The sequence below is a fragment of the Thermothielavioides terrestris genome, chromosome 2 (assembly GCF_000226115.1).
Source record: "Thermothielavioides terrestris NRRL 8126 chromosome 2, complete sequence".
NCBI lineage: Eukaryota > Fungi > Ascomycota > Sordariomycetes > Sordariales > Chaetomiaceae > Thermothielavioides > Thermothielavioides terrestris.
The window spans coordinates 3336451-3353546 of record NC_016458.1 but is presented as its reverse complement, the minus strand read 5'-3'; the positions used below and the strand labels follow the sequence as shown (position 1 = coordinate 3353546).

General features: G+C 46.8%; 4 protein-coding genes across 4 annotated transcripts; 1 reads left to right on the top strand and 3 right to left on the bottom strand.

Moving 5' to 3' along the window:
* Positions 1-81: 81 nt before the first annotated feature.
* On the top strand, positions 82-1052 carry THITE_2170087 (uncharacterized protein). The gene is made up of 2 exons (XM_003652054.1): positions 82-202; positions 274-1052. The coding sequence occupies exons 1-2, from the start codon at positions 136-138 to the stop codon at positions 897-899; spliced, it is 693 nt and encodes a 230-aa protein (XP_003652102.1). The 5' UTR covers positions 82-135; the 3' UTR covers positions 900-1052.
* THITE_2113165 (uncharacterized protein) lies at positions 1011-2746 on the bottom strand. The gene is made up of 2 exons (XM_003652053.1): positions 2566-2746; positions 1011-2504 (listed from the first exon to the last, which is right to left on the bottom strand). The coding sequence occupies exon 2, from the start codon at positions 2312-2314 to the stop codon at positions 1121-1123; it is 1194 nt and encodes a 397-aa protein (XP_003652101.1). The 5' UTR covers positions 2315-2504; positions 2566-2746; the 3' UTR covers positions 1011-1120.
* THITE_2113164 (uncharacterized protein) lies at positions 2716-6579 on the bottom strand. The gene is made up of 3 exons (XM_003652052.1): positions 4786-6579; positions 4297-4726; positions 2716-4234 (listed from the first exon to the last, which is right to left on the bottom strand). The coding sequence occupies exons 1-3, from the start codon at positions 5839-5841 to the stop codon at positions 3117-3119; spliced, it is 2604 nt and encodes an 867-aa protein (XP_003652100.1). The 5' UTR covers positions 5842-6579; the 3' UTR covers positions 2716-3116.
* Positions 6580-6615: 36 nt separating this feature from the next.
* Positions 6616-7566, bottom strand: THITE_2113162 (uncharacterized protein). Its single transcript, XM_003652051.1, has 2 exons — positions 7372-7566; positions 6616-7316 (listed from the first exon to the last, which is right to left on the bottom strand). The coding sequence occupies exons 1-2, from the start codon at positions 7425-7427 to the stop codon at positions 6938-6940; spliced, it is 435 nt and encodes a 144-aa protein (XP_003652099.1). The 5' UTR covers positions 7428-7566; the 3' UTR covers positions 6616-6937.
* Positions 7567-17096: the final 9530 nt, after the last annotated feature.

Below are 17096 nucleotides of genomic sequence, written 5' to 3'. Positions count from 1 at the left end.
CAACCCCACGTGCCCAGATACGGTAAGATGTTGTTGCCCCTCAGTCTGAGAATCTCGGGCTTGGCAGCTCGATTCCTGCAAGCCCAAAGGACCATTGGACAAGCCCTCAAGATCCCACCTCAACCAAGTCTAAAAATGGGGCGAGAAGAGCAGATCGAGGAACGGGAGGTCCTCAGTTCCATCTTTCCAGACGAGATCACAGGTGCGAATTGCCCGGAGATGCCTATGCAGCTGCTGGTGGAGAGGCGCTAAGCTGGTCCTCGAGCGCCGCAGACATCTCGGAGACCGAATACAGGATATCAATTACCCTCGACATTCCAGACGATGAAGCCGAACCACCGGTGATCCTTCTGACCGTGCGGTATCCGGAAGAATACCCAGACAAGGCGCCGTTGCTGGAGTTGTCCGCTCCTCAGAACTCGGCCCCGCATCAATATCTCAACGTCGCCGAGGACAAAGACCAGCTGCTACAAGGCCTCCAAGCCACGGTCGAGGAGAACTTGGGCATGGCCATGGTATTCACCTTAGTGTCGGCCGTGAAGGAGGCCGCCGAGCAATTAGTGGTCGAGCGCAGAGAAGCCGCGGCGAAGGCGCACGAGGAGGCCCTCCTAGCGGCCGAACGCGAGGAGAACAAGAAGTTCCACGGCACCCCGGTCAACCGAGAGACGTTTCTGAAGTGGCGAGAACAGTTTCTGAAGGAGATGGAGGAAGCTCGGATCAGGGAAGAGGAGGAACGGGCGGCAGAGCTGAAGAAGGCCAGGATAAAGGAGCCGGCCAGGCTTACCGGAAGGCAGCTGTGGGAACGGGGTCTGGCAGCCGCTGACCAGGAGGAAGGCGATGAGGACGGAGTGCCAACCGAGGATGTACAAAGGCTGAAAGTCGGCGACAGCGGAGCGTAACGGCCCCAACGGGCAAGGTCTGCGACAGACCCGATCCGTGCGCAGCCACCACCAAAAGACGTCTGACTGCGGGAGCTTCAAAAGACGTGCAAGCCATGTCTTGACACCACATGGTAGACCTCTAGACCCCGACATGAATTTTCCTTCCTGAACGCCAGGATACGCCTGCATATCCGACTTGCCATGAGCCATTTACCATGCCGTCTGATGCGCCGTTGTCGTTAATGCATCTCCGTGTCCTCGTCACTATCAACACCCTCCCAATCCTCCTCGCCGTCAGTGTCTTCCCACGCGTCTTCGTCATCCTCGTCCTCGGCCGACTCGCCCAACTCGCCCTTGATGGATTCGAGCAGCTCACGAGCGTGCTCGCCTAACCTTTCATCCTCGTACTCCTCTTGCTGGAAAACCTTCAAACACTGGGCAAGCCATTTCCGCGCCGACCGCCACGAAGCTTTCCAGGCCTCCACATCGGAACCTTGATCCTTGTTCTTGACCTTTTCCCCTCTTAAGTACCTAGCATACCCGCCCAGGTACAGAACTTCCACGCTCCGGTCGTCCTCGGCTATTAGGCGCTCGGTGACCGCCATCGCCTGCTCCTCCATATCGACCTCGATGAGCAACCGGACCAGGCTGACCCGGGACGGGAAGGGCGGCACTGCGGGGTCTTCGGGCTCAAGATGGGTCCACAGCCCTAAGCTGCGCTTCAGGGCTTCCCGGGCCTCTTCTGTCCTAGTCTGGGAGATGCGGACGTTGGCGACGGTCTGCCAAGTCTCGGCGGACTCGGGCGCCAGCATGGTCGCCTCGGTGATGAGCGCCTCACACCGCTGCTCGGCATCCTCCTCCCAGCTGAGATCTGTCATGTAGACCTCGACGACGGCGCATAGCGTTTCCGCCAGTCGCTTCCGCTTCTCGGCGATGACCGCCTCCTGCGCGTCGCGGGTCAGCGGTCGCGAGTCGAGCGACTCCGTGAGCGTCTGGATCTGGGCGCGCAGGGCAGCAGCCCCCCGCTCGAACCACGAGACGCTGTCATGGCCGCCCTCCTCGCTGAGCTGCGCTAGCCATAGGAACTTCTCAGGCCCACCACCGACGTCGTCTGGCAGCGACCCGTCCTCGTCGACCTTTACTGCAGCAAGGAAAAACTCGCGGGCAGCGCCGATTTCGCCCAGCTCGACATGTATTTGGCCAAGGAGCGATAGAGCTGCGCCGGCTAGCCTCCCGCCTTCGCCGATGTGCTGGTAGGCGGCGCGGGCTATCGTGGCCGCGGACTCGGCGTCTCCTTCCTCGAGCAAGGCAGTTGCTTGCGCGAGGAGCTCTCTAGCATTGATATTCGCGTTCTGCGCAGACGCCGCTTTGGCTCGGACTCGGTTCCTCGCCTTGGACTTGTGCGCTGTCTTCTTGGGCTTTGTCGGCGCCATCGCTTGCTCGAAGAAGGGTGACTTGGCCGACCGGATTCGAAGCCCGACGGGTAGGTAGGTACACAGTAGTGTAGTTCAGCGCCGAGGTTTGCCCAGCAAAAAAGTCGAGTGTACGCTACCTACCACTGTGCGATCTCGATAGCGTTAAACGTCACAGCGATAAGCAGCCCGGCCCCACTTCATCTAGTTAGTGAGTTGGACCCTGGTCTCATCACAAACCGCGTGCCTGAATTTGAGCTCATTCTTCACAGTAGCTGAGGTCAGGTAATTACGTCTTCAACGGGAAGCCCCGTGAGTTGCTTATGACCTTTGACAAGAATAGCTGGGAAACAGTGATGCCAACGCATAACAACTGCTGAGCTAGCAGGCACTCTGTACTCACCTTATCTGAGATGGAAACTTGCCGGTCAACTCCAAGGGCTGAAGGAACAACAGTGAGTGTGCACCGAGGCAGGGACCTGTGTTTCTTGCAGAAAAGCCCTTGGTGATATGCAAACTCATTTTGCGGGATCCACTGGGAGCATTCATGGGGGTTAAGGTTGGGTGTCAGGCTCAAGTTGGGGGCTTCAGTGAGGTTGAGGGTGGACCAAAAGAGGCAGTCTTGTTTCCGTACATCTCATCCAGCATCAGAGCAATGACGGCCGGCAGATGAAGGAAGTTGCCTATGATAGCTGACGAAGGCAAAACAAAAGCTCGTGTGCAAATCTCCTACTGCACACATGGCTGAAGCAAACGCATCTCTTAGCAATTAGCCGGTGCTTCCCTCAGCCACATACCCCAGCTAATATCAGAAGCCAAGCCGTCAGGCGCCCGAGGTCGGGGCCTCTCCAGGTGCCAGCACAGATCGCAACATGTCCCGAATTGGGACGGAGCCTCCCTGCTCACGCCCTCGGCTAGGAATCTCCAACGCCAGGAACCTTCTTGCTACGAGTTCCGCTTCTTCCAACCTCCGCTTATCCTCCTGGGTCATGTCGGAGCACGCCTCGAGGAGGCTCTCGTTGTTGTCCAGCAATGCCACAATAGCCCGGGCTCTGTTGATGACATCGCTTGGGACATCATTTGATGCCGCGCAAAGCACTCCTAGGCTCGATGAGCCTCGCCCCGGCAACAGGCGGAAAAGAAAGGTGACGGCTTCGTCAGGGTCCTCGGCCTCAGGGTCAAGGCGGACGTCCATGTGGCCAAAGGCCACGTCCTCTCCAGGCATGAGCAGGCCGTTCTCGAATACTTCATGGAAATGAGTTCCAGCAAGCACCTTGGGCCGTTCCGTACCAAGACCCAGGAAGTAGGTAAGATACGCTGTAAAGAGGGCCGAGCCGCTGTCCGCCGTGGTGCCTTTGCCGAACTCGTCAATCAAGAGGAGGCTTCGCCGCGTGGCAAAATTCATGGCAAACGCCGCTTGTTTTAAGTCCACAAGGAATGCGCTCTCGTCGTTGACGACCGTCTCCCGGGTGGCGATCCGGGTCAGGATGCGGTCAGTCACCCCGATTGTGGCCCTCGCCGCGGGAACGTAACTGCCGGTGTGCGCCAAGTACACGATGAGAGCGACCTGCCTCATGTAGACGCTCTTGCCCGAACTGTTCGGGCCAGTCAGGATGAGCATGGATGGAAATGAAGCCTTTCTACCATTACTCATGCCCAACCTGTCGTCCTCCAAATCGCTCGCGCCGCAGCCGCCGGCAAGGGCGCAGTCGTTCGGAATGAACGACGGCACCAGGAGTTCTTGGAGAGGATGGCGTCCATCGACAATGTCAATCACATTTGAGGCCGTCATTGTGGGGGCCGTCCAGTTGTACTTTTCGGCGGCCAAGGCAAGCGCAAGCATGCTGTCGAGTTCTCCAAAGAGCTCCGAGGCGCTGAGAATTGCCTCTTCGTGCTCCAGGACTGCAGCCGCGAGAGCCATGATCACCTCAATCTCCTCGTCTGGAATCCTTCATTAGCTGCCGCGCATTGCTCAAGCATGGGCTCATGGCGCTCAAACTCACCGGCGATGCGTGAGGGCAGATCTCCGTACTGAACGTCGAGATCCAGCATGAGCTGGTTCTTATAGTACACCATATCCCCGCTGACAAAACACATTGTCCACTCACCCTCGGGATGATGCTGGCCATGATATATCCCTTCTCCTGTTTCAACATCGATTGTCACCGCAACCAGAAACCCCAGTTGCGGCATGACTGTGCAGTGTCGGATATGCTCGGCCACTTCTTCTGGGACCTCTCGCGCGACAGACTCCCTTAATTCTGCGAGCAGACGACGGACGTGGGCGAATTCCTCCCTCAGCCCGTCAAGGTATTCGCTTGCCCCCGGAAGAATTTCGGTGCGGCCGCTATCCTTGGACAGCTGGAAGTCAATGGTTCGAATGATGATATCGCCGACGTGCAAGAATCTCTTCACGTTGATCTCGGAGCATATCTACGTCCTCTGTCAGTAAATTCCCTGACTCGTCATCGGCATTGGAGCAGGATATTTACCTTGGAAAAGAGGGGGATATGTGAAGCACCCTTCAATGCATGCGTTGCGTGCTTCAGCTGAGCAGAGACCATGGCAAATCTCAGTAATGCCTTCCAGTCTCCCACACGGAGGGACAACTGGCCCCGTACTCGGTCCACCCCTCTCCTCACATGACGGAGCAACGTCTTGGGGTTTTTGAGTTTCCTGAGCTGTTTCCGCATGTTCTTCGCAATCTCGCTGTTTTCCGTCCGCAGCAGAATCTCAATGCTCATGTGTCGCTCCCGAATTACCGCAAGATCTGTGCTCGGTCGAAGGAGCATTTGACGAAGCCTCCTCTTCCCCTGTGCGCTGGAGGCCAGCGCTTGAAGAAGACCGGTGACTGAGAGGGCCTCCTTCGCTTTAGGCTCCGAGCTGTTGGACGAACGAGTTTGCGGGTTGGGATGCAGCTCCGACTGCAAGATTTGCAGAGATATCAAGGAATCGGCGCTGATGATCATTGTATCTTCGGCGGATTCCATCTTGACGGATCTCACAGAAAACGTGAAATCTCCGTCTTCACCAGTCGATGGCTGCTCAGCAGTCCTCCGACGTTCCAAGTCGTTCAGTACCGCGCCAGCACAGCCAACCGAGAGACAGCTCTCGAAGTTGATTCGCTCAGCCAGGCGCATGAGCTTGTTATGAGAGGAAGAGCCAATTGACTGCACGGGTTCCTCCTCCAACGACTGAACTTGCACGGGGTCGGGTTTGGCCGGCTCAACATCGACTTTCGTAAGCGCTTCTTTCCCCGCGTCATAGTCGAACTGCGCAGATACAACGTGTCGGAGAATGTACGACCCCTGCTCGCCGTCCGACCCTTCGCTACCGTCGAATCGGTAAGCGTCTCGCTCGAGGAACTCGATCAAGTCTCCTGGCGCCCGGTTGGGAATGATGACCGATGTCGGCTGGACAAGGAGCAGAAGTGTATCGACGGCCTCAATGCCTCCCATGGGAATTTCTTCTTCGAGGACCAGCTCTTCGTCCATCGCGACGTAGTAAGCACAGCCAACTCTTCCATCTTTGTCAACATCAAGAGCCATGATGATCTCGTTCAACGTGTCGAGGCCATGGTTGCTGCTGGTTTGTTCGCCATCCGCACAGGCGTCACCCCGACGCCCTGCGAGTCCCAAATGTTCCCTTCGGGACCAGGGCGTCAAGAAAGGTGCAGCGAGAGGGAGATCCTGATTAGACATTTGCGGCCCTGTTGAGACTGGTGATTCGGATGCTCGCACCGTGTGTGCCAAGGATGGTGGCAGGGGCGGGGAAGAGGAACGTGAGAGGCCAGAAGGTGTGGAAGCGGGGCTTGAATGTCTGTAGTCGTATTTTCGCCGCTCCGATGAAGGGGCAGAGGGGCCTGAAGTTCCGGGGAGAGTAACAGGCGGGACAGCAACCGTACTGGGCTTGGACATCTCGCGGATGTTTGGACGGAAAGGAGCACCGCTAGGGCGAGGAGCTGCGCCATTCGAGTGCTGAGAAGACGAGTGGAGTGACGAGGATGGCCGGCTTGAAGGTGGTAATAAGTGCGCGCCAGAGCTTGACAAGGCGCCGGGCTGAGAAGGTGGCGGAGCCGGCGATGAACAACAGGCGCTACTTCGGGGAGACAACAGATGGGAAGCTGTCGAGTAAACGCTGTGAGCGCTGCCGTGGGGCGGCATGGTTGCTTCTCTGCTAGAGGCCCAATGTTCCAGTCCGCGGTGCCCTGGTGATGGCGATGTCTGTCAGCTGCGGCAGATGCGGTATTCCCGGCTTCACCAAGTAAAGTAGGTCCATAGACGGCAAACCAACTCTATCGGACTTGAGAGCCACCTACCTCGGAGGTGAATGGGAGGCGGCGGAAGGATGTATTCGCGCTGCTACCAATGCCGGGTCATCGGTCGTGAGACTGGAAAGGTGACACTTGTCGATGGCAGCCTAAAGCCTCCAGGGCTTTACTCATCGGATTCTGAAGCACATTGGGAAGGAGCGATGCGGCCTCTTGCCAACAACCACAGACTAGCAGGGAAGGCAGGACAGCCTCGAATGCGGGCTTCCTGGAGGAGGACTTGGAAATCGTGGTACCTGAGTGGAAGCAACATCTTATCCTTGGTGGCTAGGACATCGGAATCGTCATCTTTGAATCCGGTAGCGTGATGACTATCAATGTGTTGGTTCGGCACCCCTTTTTTGCACCCACTCAGCAAACTCCCGACGCTGTTTTCGAATATCCACGAAGTTAGGCCGTGTCTCAAGCACGCTGAAAGGGTTTCCCATGTAGTCCTTGTCTACGGCGCCGGAGTTGTCCGTAAAGCCCTCCTCACCCTCCCGCTCAATCTTGCCTGCCCAGACACGCCATTCGATCGGTCGGAGAGGGCGGGCTCCCAAGACCAGTCCGAAGAGGACGAAGAAGGTGGAAAGGATCGTTTCGAGTACGATGTCCACGGGAAGAGACGTGGCTACCGTTGCCGACGATGTTAACGTGGCGGTGCTGGCAGCTCGGAGGGACTGCAGGGCCGTGTGCTCTCGCGCCGAGTAGCAGCTGCGAGCTTGGTCAGAGGGATGGGTTTCAGCGCGCTGAAGGTTGCGATGCTCACGCGTGGGCCAGCAGAAGACCGCCAAATGCGGTAATGGCTCTCGATAGGAACGTCATTTGGTTGGGGGATGTGCAGTTTATCCTGGCGTCCTCAAAGTTGATATAAGCTCCAGTTTCCGCAGTATGGACGAAGGAAACGCGTTGCAAAGCGAGAATACAGCTCCCTACCAAGGTCAGGTAGGTAGGAAGGTTGGCATCTGTAAGTACATACCTACCTAGTTATCACATATATGCGACTAATGCAACATGCATATTCCATTACAGGAAATACCAACGAAAGTTGACATCCCCAACCTGTATGTTGTGGGCCGTGAAACTTCGCTTTTACCGTGTCCACTTTGCCCATGTTAGGTCGGTGGTGTTGGAACCGCTACGTAGGCTCAGGAAGATGAAGCTATCACGATACAAGTGATGCACACAACTGGGAATAATCGTGGTGTTGAAGATGTTGTATTGTAGGAGAGTTCTCCTGATTAGGAGCCCAGTCTTAGGCGGTAGTTGGGCATTAGGCCAGTAGATCCTAATCTCGGTGGGCTAGCCCACTACCCTAGGCTAGGCTGGTTCTAATATACCCCCCTAGGTCAAGCCTCCGGCTCTGGCCTGCTAAATCCAGTAATCTATAAAGCTATTCCCAACACTATATTCTTCTTAATTTAGTAATTCTATAGTATTAAGGTCCTTCTACTATCGCCCTAATCTATTGAGCTTTATACGCCTACCCTTTTTAATCCTATATATTATACTGTAAACTGAACCTTCTATTTAACTAGAGCCTTCTTCTAGCTCTATATTTCTTCCTTCTATACTACTTAGTAGGTACGAATCTTAATAAGGGCCTAGATATCTACTAGATTAAACATTTCTATAAACTTCCTATAGGGCTCTAGTTCTAGTACCTTCGTTAAGCCGTTGGCCAATATCTAGTTTAAAGGTATATAATCTATACTAACCCTCTTATTTTAAGCTTCTTAGTATAGCTAGTAGTTATAAATATCGATATATTTTAGCTTTGTCTATAGTATAGGCATTTTAACGTTGATTAGCTAGATCGTTTATTTATTATTATATTAGATCAATAGGATCTTATTATTTAGATAGATCTCTAGTACTTCTAATAGGTGCTAAAGGAATATACCTTCTTTTATTGCCTATACAAATACTAACAACTCTACCTCTATAGTCGATATAGTTACTATATCCTACTTACTAGTTTACTAGGCGATTAGCCCTCTAAATAGAATAATAGTATAACTTTATAAGCTTTTACAATCGATATTGTTGTTAGCGAAGCTAGTATTATTAGCTACGACTAGGATATCTCCTCCTCCTAGCTAGAGGGCCTAGAACCTCGTTCGATAGAGGTATTATAGTACTCGATTAGCTATATAGTAGTATTTAAGTCCTAGGTTTTAATTGAACTATATAAGCTTAGAGGCTATAAAGGCAATGTTGAAGTGGTGCAAAACCTCCACACCAACCTACCCCACCACACCTAGGATCAGGCGCGCGAGATAGCTCCTAAAGGAATACAGTATACCTCTGGACGGATGAAGATAGTGCGTATCGAGTAGTAGGAAGGATGTCTCCTAAGAGGAAGACACGTAGCTCAGGTACGTCTAGTGGGATATAGTAGAAAGACAAAAGACAATAAGAATGCGGTCAGAGCTCAACAGCTCGAATGCCTACCGTCTAGATAGAGGTAGAACAACGAAAAGAGAGGCTTAATAGCTTTCCTAGAAGAAGGAGGACCACCAATATAGTGTCAACGAACGTATATTGACAACTGCTTAATGTCTTACTTAATGATAAAGAAGATAGGCTTAGCCCACTTAAATATATATGATCAGAGGGCTAGACCCCCTAACAACGAATATAATGCTCTAAGACAAATAGAAAAGTAGAAAAACTAGGTCCCTCTATATCTAGGTAGTCTATTACCCTAATCTACATTTCCCTTTCGAGCTTGCTATACACTCCTATAGGCAAGCTCGTACCTTAAAAGCTCTCTTAGTAGGCACTTCTTATCGTCGCTACTCCTTAAGCTACTCCCTATATATAGCTCACTTAGCTCGTGAAGGTCCGGTTAGCTATAGTGGCTAATCCTACTGTCTTTCGTACTCCTTCACCTCCTTAATATATACGTCCTAGCCCTACTACTATACTGGATACTTATACTTATAAACGAAGGTACAGTTGTATAGATCGTACAATAGTAGGCGAAGTAGACGTCTAGGCTTCGTAGGCTCCTTATAAGGGCATTTGCTACAGTGCTATACTGAAGGTGACGTCTAGCCAAATAACATAGGTGATCTATATGCCTAAAGATACTTCTGTACTAGCGTATAAAGTATCTTAAGGTAGTCTAGCCTCCTTATAAGTATATAGACGAGCGTCTCCTCTTCCTAGAGGTAGAGATCGAGTACTATTTTCTTAAGGGCTACCTATACTAGTGCCCTAAGGTCCTTAACTAGGTCGCTACTAAGGAGGCGCTCCTAGTCTATCTTATCTACAAGGGCATCAATAAACCTTTATATCGTAGTCGCTTATAGCGTAGTAATCTCTATAATCTTAGCTTCAATATCCTACTAAGTTGATATATTGTTAAAATCTTCTGTAAATGCCGCTAGTAGACCTGAAGTAGCTTACTAGTCCTTTGGTCAAAGGGGTAGAACAGTGCTAAGTACTAGAAATATACTCTATAGCTATTATCCAAGGTCGCCTATAAAGTCTTGCAAAGGCGGTACACTGCTTAGCTATCTGTCTAGTAGAAGTCCTACAACCCTATAGTAGTATACCTAGTAGGCTATATCCTTCTTTGACTAGGGTACAAGGATGATTTAGACAATGGCGATTACTCCTTTCTCGCTCTAGTTAGGGAGCTAGGCTTCCCTAAATGCTATTGAGTATATAGCTAGGATCCTAAGTTCTATATCGCTAAAGTGGTTATAGAGATATATAGGTAGGTTATCGAGTCTAGGAACATTAGGTATAAATATATTGTCGGCCTAGAGGACTTCGATCACCTTATCTTCGTTGTACTCTAAGACTATAGGCTATATAGGCTCTTCGGTCAGAGATAGTAGGTCTAAAGGGAGCTTATATATCTTGCTATTGTCCTATAGTAGTAAGGGGACTACCTTAGCGCGAAGTAGATAATCTTTAAAAGTACTGAGAGCTAGCCTATAAGTTCCTAACTATAAGTGTAATATATATCGCTATACAACTATCTTGCTATCTCCCTAGTATAGCCAAAGCTAGGGTAGCCTAAACTATATCTATCTGTCTAGAAGGCGAGGCTAAAGTTCTTAAAGAAAGGCTTATATAAATTTAAAGATGAACTATCTACACTCCTATTCTAAACTTTGCCGAGAATAGTAGACGATAACCTCCTTGTACAACTATGTTTAAGGGAACCTATAGATAGACTAAAAGGCGATCTAGACCTTTAACAAGATGTTGATATATATCTCTAAGCTCTTAAACAAAGAGTCGAAGTAGTAGAGCCGACCTTCGACTTAATTGAAAATTACGATTGCCCAATATCTTCTATCGACAAAGTAAAGGAAAACCTAGAAACGGCAATTGTTAGCAATAACCCTCTGGTTAAACTGGTAGAACTCCTTTGGCGTAGGACTATAGTTCGAGACTAGCTATAGGTAGATCTAGAGACAGTCCTTGTAAAGGCGAAAGAAAAACTATATAACGTCTAAGATCGTCCTATAATCTAGCTATTCTTTACTAAGCAATATACCTTCTACGTCGAAGAGCGAAATACCTATATCTATAAAATAGATATTGAAAAACCAATCTATCGAGGACCTTCTCTCTAGCTAGTCTAGGAACAAGTACTTTATAATCTTAAGGTTTACGCTAAGCCGAGGGCTTAGGATCTAATTAGGTCGTCGGTTAATCACATTTTATAGATACTTCTTCGAAGTCTATGAAAATAAGAAAAGCTTAGGGCTAGTCTTACCTAGGTAGCCTAGCATCTTCAAACCTAGCTCTTGCTATACAAGGGAGGTATAATGCTACGCCTAATCGCTATCGTCGACAAGCCTTTGCAAACCTTATAATATATAAAACTTGAGCTCTCTAAGCGGCTACTTCTATCCTAGGTTAGCAGTTATATTAGCCTAGGGCTATATAGGCCCTACGAAATTAGGAATCCTACAATGGCCTATAGCGATGCTCGCGATAGCGTATAAAAAATTAGCTTACGAGAAAAGTCGCTCTCTAGGTAGAAAGATCTAGACCGATTGAAATGATCGCGAGAAAAAATCAGGGTGCAATAAACGAGGTAGAAGAAATAGTTGATCGTAAGCGAACTAGCGGGAGGATTAAGAAAAAGAGGTAGGTAAACTTTCGAAGGTAGGAGAGCTACTTAGCTCTTTCCTAAACTAGACGAAAGAAAACGGATAAAGCTCGTAGCGCCCACTGATTAGCTAGAAATAAGTATTCGCTCTTTAAATTCTTAAGGCCTTTTTCTCCTCTTTACTATCCTAGAACCATTTTCTTCCTCTAACCTTCTCGCTACTTTATTCTAGTACCCTCTTCTCTCTAGTCGGATCGGGTTCTTAGCTAGGTCTTCTACTTCCTTTTCAAATTCGTATATAGCTCCTATATATAAATTCGCAACCTAGAAACTATAATACTGAACAACTAGTATATCTACAATACATCGTAGGAAATCACTGATAAAGCGAGTGACTAGAGGCCACTGCTATATAGGATTATAAACTGCCAAATCGATCTCTCGCTAGTACTGAAAACAACGATCTTCGCGACTTAGAAGTATATCTAGGTAGTCCAAAGTAAAATAAGGGATTCGCTAATACTAAAAGATAAGCGCTATATTAACGAGTATACTACGATCTTAGTCGAATATAAGGCTATCTATAGTATAATTAAGATCTATCGACTAAATGTTAAATTGCTATATATCTAGTAGGTTCTACTAAGCAATTAATAAGATTAGCGTAGAATATAGCGATTAGTTTATATTGACGATAGGCTAGTTGATATAGTCGAGTAGCACTATAACACCTAGGTCCTTTGTCCAGTGTTCGTAGAGCATTATAATAGTAGACCACTTAGACGTTGAATATATTATCTTACTATACGCCTAAACCGAGCGTTAGCGCTTTTAATCTAGATATAGGGTTACGAATAACTGCTATACTTCCCTTTCGTATTCGCCCTCTAAGTAGAGGAAGACTGACACTCCTATAGCAACAAGGTGCCTTACTATAGCTACGAACTGTCGTACTAGCGTTCGACAACTCTTTTCGATAAGGACGGAGATGTCTATATAACTTGGCCCTTTAATAGCTACGCTTCTTTTACTCCTCTCTTTAGCAATAAGTACGCTAACTATATCTAGTTAGAGAAGGAGTACACTTAGACTTACGTCTATAGGAATAATTAGAAGTACCTAGCTTAGGACTTGATCTTATAGGACTATCTTCTATATAATCCGAAGAACGATCCTAGGCTAAAGCTATATCTAGAAGAGGTAGGCTAAAAGTAGTTTATCCTATTAGAGGTTGCTATTAGAGAACAAATAGTATAGTACTAGGCTAACTATAAGAGCTTATATCACTAAGGGACAGAGAAAACGGATAGGGATAGGCAAGGGGTAGGATATAGTCTAGGAGCTTGGCCTATAGATAGTAGATCGAAAGACTATATATCCTAATCGTAGATTTTTCTCGGCTTTAACTTTGGCTCTAAGAAACTTAGTCCTATACAATAGAAACCATCTGTCTAGAGGGCAAAAGTGAAAAAGAAAAGGCAAGAACGACTATAAAGCCCCTAAGAGCAGGGCCGCCCCTTAGAAAAAAAACTTAGATACTAGCGAAAAGAATAAGGGCCTAAAAGATAAAAATGAGCGAACGACAGTGGATAGACGAAGACTAAGTGAGATATAGCTAATAGAGATATTACCGGCGAGCAGGAGGCCGATATAACAATGGGTATTAGGAAGAAAATATAATAAAACGCTAGCGAAACTATTAGAGGCGGCAGCTTCTAGGACCTTCCCCCTTCTTAAACTATATATCCTTATACGTCTAGAGGGCTAGTATTAAAAACTAGGTGGTTTTCTATATAAGATTTCTACAATAAGCTCTTAATAAGGTCGCTCCTTCTTTACCCCCTTCGCGGTAATATAAGTTTAGTCTACCTAAGACGCTATAGTACAACTAGGGGTTTCCTCCTCGAGGACCTCCTCCTCTACTATAGTCGCAACGTCCTTAGCGACTATTTACACAATTTCCTCCCTCGGTAGGCCATCGCTATAAACGCAATAAAGATTGCTAAGACAGTACTATCAACTAGTTAAAGCGCTATATAGTTTACTACTATAAGGAAGCCCAACTAGTTGACTACTATTAGAAGTCTTAGCTAGTTGATAGAGGTAACAACCTATAGTCTAGTCGCCGGTATTCTAGTTGTCTTCGACGGTACTAGACCCCTCTTCATTATCCTTATAGAGCTTTGAACGACCGTCGAGGCGATAGCGTTCTCCTTAGAAGTGTCTAGTATACATCTCCCTATTATAGAGCGCTAAAGTAGCTAAGTCTCAGCTAGCGCTAGCGCTAGGATCAGCTCCTCTATCGTTCTACACTTCGTTATAGCGATTGTCGAGGCGATAGCCTCCGTCGAGGTGGCCATCGTCGTAGCGACTGTTATAGCGGCGCTCGTCGTTGCTACGCCCCTCTAAGCAGAGGAATAGGTTTATATCATCTACTTCTAGCTAGACGTTATCTAGCTTAAAGAACTTCTTTATATAATTCGAAGGATATAGCGTCTAAATAGGTATACTATCTAAAGTCTCTAAGAAGTAAATGTCCTAGTCTTTAATTATCCAAATATAGAACAAGCTAAACTAACGGTACTCTAGCTTTTAGACTAAGTTTATATCTAGCTACTAAACATTATTGTAGACAAGGACGAGATCGTCGATAGATATCACTATATTTTCTAGGCGAAATTTACGTTTATAGGCCTTATTATAGTATTTGGCTAGCTTTTCGTAAGCTACAGCAACCCATTTAACAGCAATCTTATAGTTGTACTCAACTTCCTAGAGGACACAAGCACAAAGGGCAATAAGCTTTGTACAAAGTCTTATAGGATCCTCTCTCTCTATCTAGGTATAGACGGAGTCCTAGGTAAGAATTCGCTAGATAGGAATATCAAACTCGACTAGATTAATAGGCTTATAGTTGTAGATAAAAAAGAAGGGAAACATTCTATAAAAGCCTCTAACGGTTATACGATCTATATACAAGATATATAGAAGGAGCTTCCTCTACCTCTTTCCTATACTATTAGTCATCTTTACAAACAAGGTAGCAATTAGGATATAGCTAGCCTCATTTACTCTATTTATATACGAATTATATAGCGAGATAATAACTCTTTTAATCCATAGTTTATAAAGGATCTCCTTGACTTCGCCCTTGAACTTAGAGCCTCCGTCGACAACTACAATAATAGGGTAGCCCTAGCGACAAAGGATATACTACGTAATAAAGGACTTAATAGCCTTAGAGGACTTGTTTAATAGGATCTTAGCCTCGACGTATCCTATAAGATCGTTGTATACCTTAATAAGGAAACACTTCTTCTCCCTATAGCTAGACAGTATATATTGGATATCGAGGTACTATTTAGCAAAAGGGAAAGGCGGAGGCGTAGTCTAGTTTACTACTTTTTCGAACCTCTAGGTATTATACGTCTAATATAGTACGTAAGCCCAAATCCACTTTGCTATATCTTTATATATACCGCGCTAGTAGTAGTGGTTCGTCACTTATTAGTATATCGCCTCTCTCCTATAATAGCCAACTTCGCTATAGCATTAGTCGAAGATTAAACGCTTCTCTTTAAAGGTGTCAACAACACGCCTATAATACTACGAATAGTTCGTACTTTAGAGGAAAAGGTGACGATCCTTAACGAAGTACTTTACTACTTCCCTTTTAAACTAACGTCGCTTCTAATATAGCCTATAGCTCGACGAGGTCTCTATCGTCGATAGGAAGTAAGCAATGTCCTAGGAACACTAGAAGTAACTGTCCTAAAGGCGGACAAGCTCTAGCTTCCCTTTCGGATACGATGCCTCTTCGCCTATACAGTTGACAAAGATCTAGGCATCGACCTAATTGTCGATATCCTCCTCTACTTCCTTCTCCGTATAGTCAGAGGGCCTAGGAGGTTTATAGGACAATACATTAGCTATAATATTCTTAGAACCTAGGATATACTTGACTTCGAAGTCAAATAGGCGGATCTAGGCGATCTAGCGTATTATCAGAGTACCTAGGACATTGCTTATAGCACTATTGAGCTAATAGACTAGAACTAGAGCATTGGTCTCTACAATAAAATATATATTAAAGAGGTAGCGACGAAAACGCTTTAGGAGGAAGAGTAGCCCCCTTAACTCCCTCTTTATAGTATCGTACTGCTTCTCTACCTCTGACTAGATACCGCTCTTAAACCGGTATAGGTGTCTTTTGCTATTGGGGCCAACCTACTTAAGTACCTCGCCTTATCCAAAGATACTAACGTTGTAGACTAAAAAGATTATACCGAACTAAGGATTACTATAGATAAGTGTCGCTAAAACTAGAGTAGTGATGATTTTCTCCTTTAGCTCGTCTATCGCCTTCTGTTTAGAGGGCCTCTAAGTCCATTTAGTATCTTTCTTTATTAGGGTATATAGAGGAATTGCGATAATCGTAAAACCCTTGATCTAAATCCGGTAGTATCCAACTATTCCAACGAAGGTATATACCTCCTTAACGTTAGAATAGGTCTTCTACTCCCTTATCTTGATCACTTTCGCTTCCTTAGGAAGGCGCCCCTCTAGTATATAAAGATAACTGAGTAGGACTGCTTTTGGTTACACCTACTTCGATTTCTTAGTAGCGATAGTCGTATCTACTAGCTCTATATTCAATAACATTGTATCGATGTTCTTAAGATACTTAACAACAAATTTTCAACGTCCCCCTCTGTTTAAATAGCTAGTATAATCAGATCAAAGACCTTTTATAGCGATATCGTCTAGGTAGACGCGATAGACATTAGGGATAAAGTTACCAAAGATCGTCGTTATAGTTCGCTAGAACTGGGCAATAGAATTTATACCTCCTATCGGCAGTATATATATATAGAAGAGCTCGATTAGCGTTGTAAAAGTCGTTAAATCCTAGCTACGCTTATAGAGGTTGACCTAGTCGTATCTAGAGAAGAGATCTAGGAGGGATATTAGTCTATAGCCTCTAAAGTCTTTACTAAATTCCTCTATAGTAGGTAGAACGAAAGTATTGTAGATCGTTATAGCATTAGCCTTTTAAGTATCATTGATAAGTTGTAAACTACTATCCTTTTTTAGAACTAGGAACTAGTTATTGTAATAGCTTGTATAGCTATACTCAATGATTCCTTGTATCTACCTCTCTTTAAGTAGATCAACGACCTTCTATATTAGCGGTTTTAGGATTAGGATCGACTTGCTTTGCTAGGCCTTATATAGGATAGTCCTAATGTACTAGGGCGGAACAACGTCTTTATAAATACGCCTATACTTAGTAAAATCCTATATAAACGTAGCCTTCTAGTTCTATAAGATCTTAGTAAATATCTCTCTCTTCAACTTAGTAAGAAAACTGTCTATAGTAGCAAGCATTTCTCGAAGGTATTCCTTAATGAGTT

Coding starts and splice junctions, on each gene's coding strand:
- THITE_2113165 (XM_003652053.1), bottom strand. CDS start 2,314: ATGGCGCCGACAAAGCCCAAGAAGACAGCGCACAAGTCCAAGGCGAGG.
- THITE_2113162 (XM_003652051.1), bottom strand. CDS start 7,427: ATGACGTTCCTATCGAGAGCCATTACCGCATTTGGCGGTCTTCTGCTG. Junction 7,317..7,371: donor GGTCTTCTGCTGGCCCACGC/GTGAGCATCGCA, acceptor CCAAGCTCGCAG/CTGCTACTCGGCGCGAGAGC.
- THITE_2113164 (XM_003652052.1), bottom strand. CDS start 5,841: ATGGCTCTTGATGTTGACAAAGATGGAAGAGTTGGCTGTGCTTACTAC. Junction 4,727..4,785: donor ATATCCCCCTCTTTTCCAAG/GTAAATATCCTG, acceptor CAGAGGACGTAG/ATATGCTCCGAGATCAACGT. Junction 4,235..4,296: donor TCTGCCCTCACGCATCGCCG/GTGAGTTTGAGC, acceptor GAAGGATTCCAG/ACGAGGAGATTGAGGTGATC.
- THITE_2170087 (XM_003652054.1), top strand. CDS start 136: ATGGGGCGAGAAGAGCAGATCGAGGAACGGGAGGTCCTCAGTTCCATC. Junction 203..273: donor CTTTCCAGACGAGATCACAG/GTGCGAATTGCC, acceptor CGAGCGCCGCAG/ACATCTCGGAGACCGAATAC.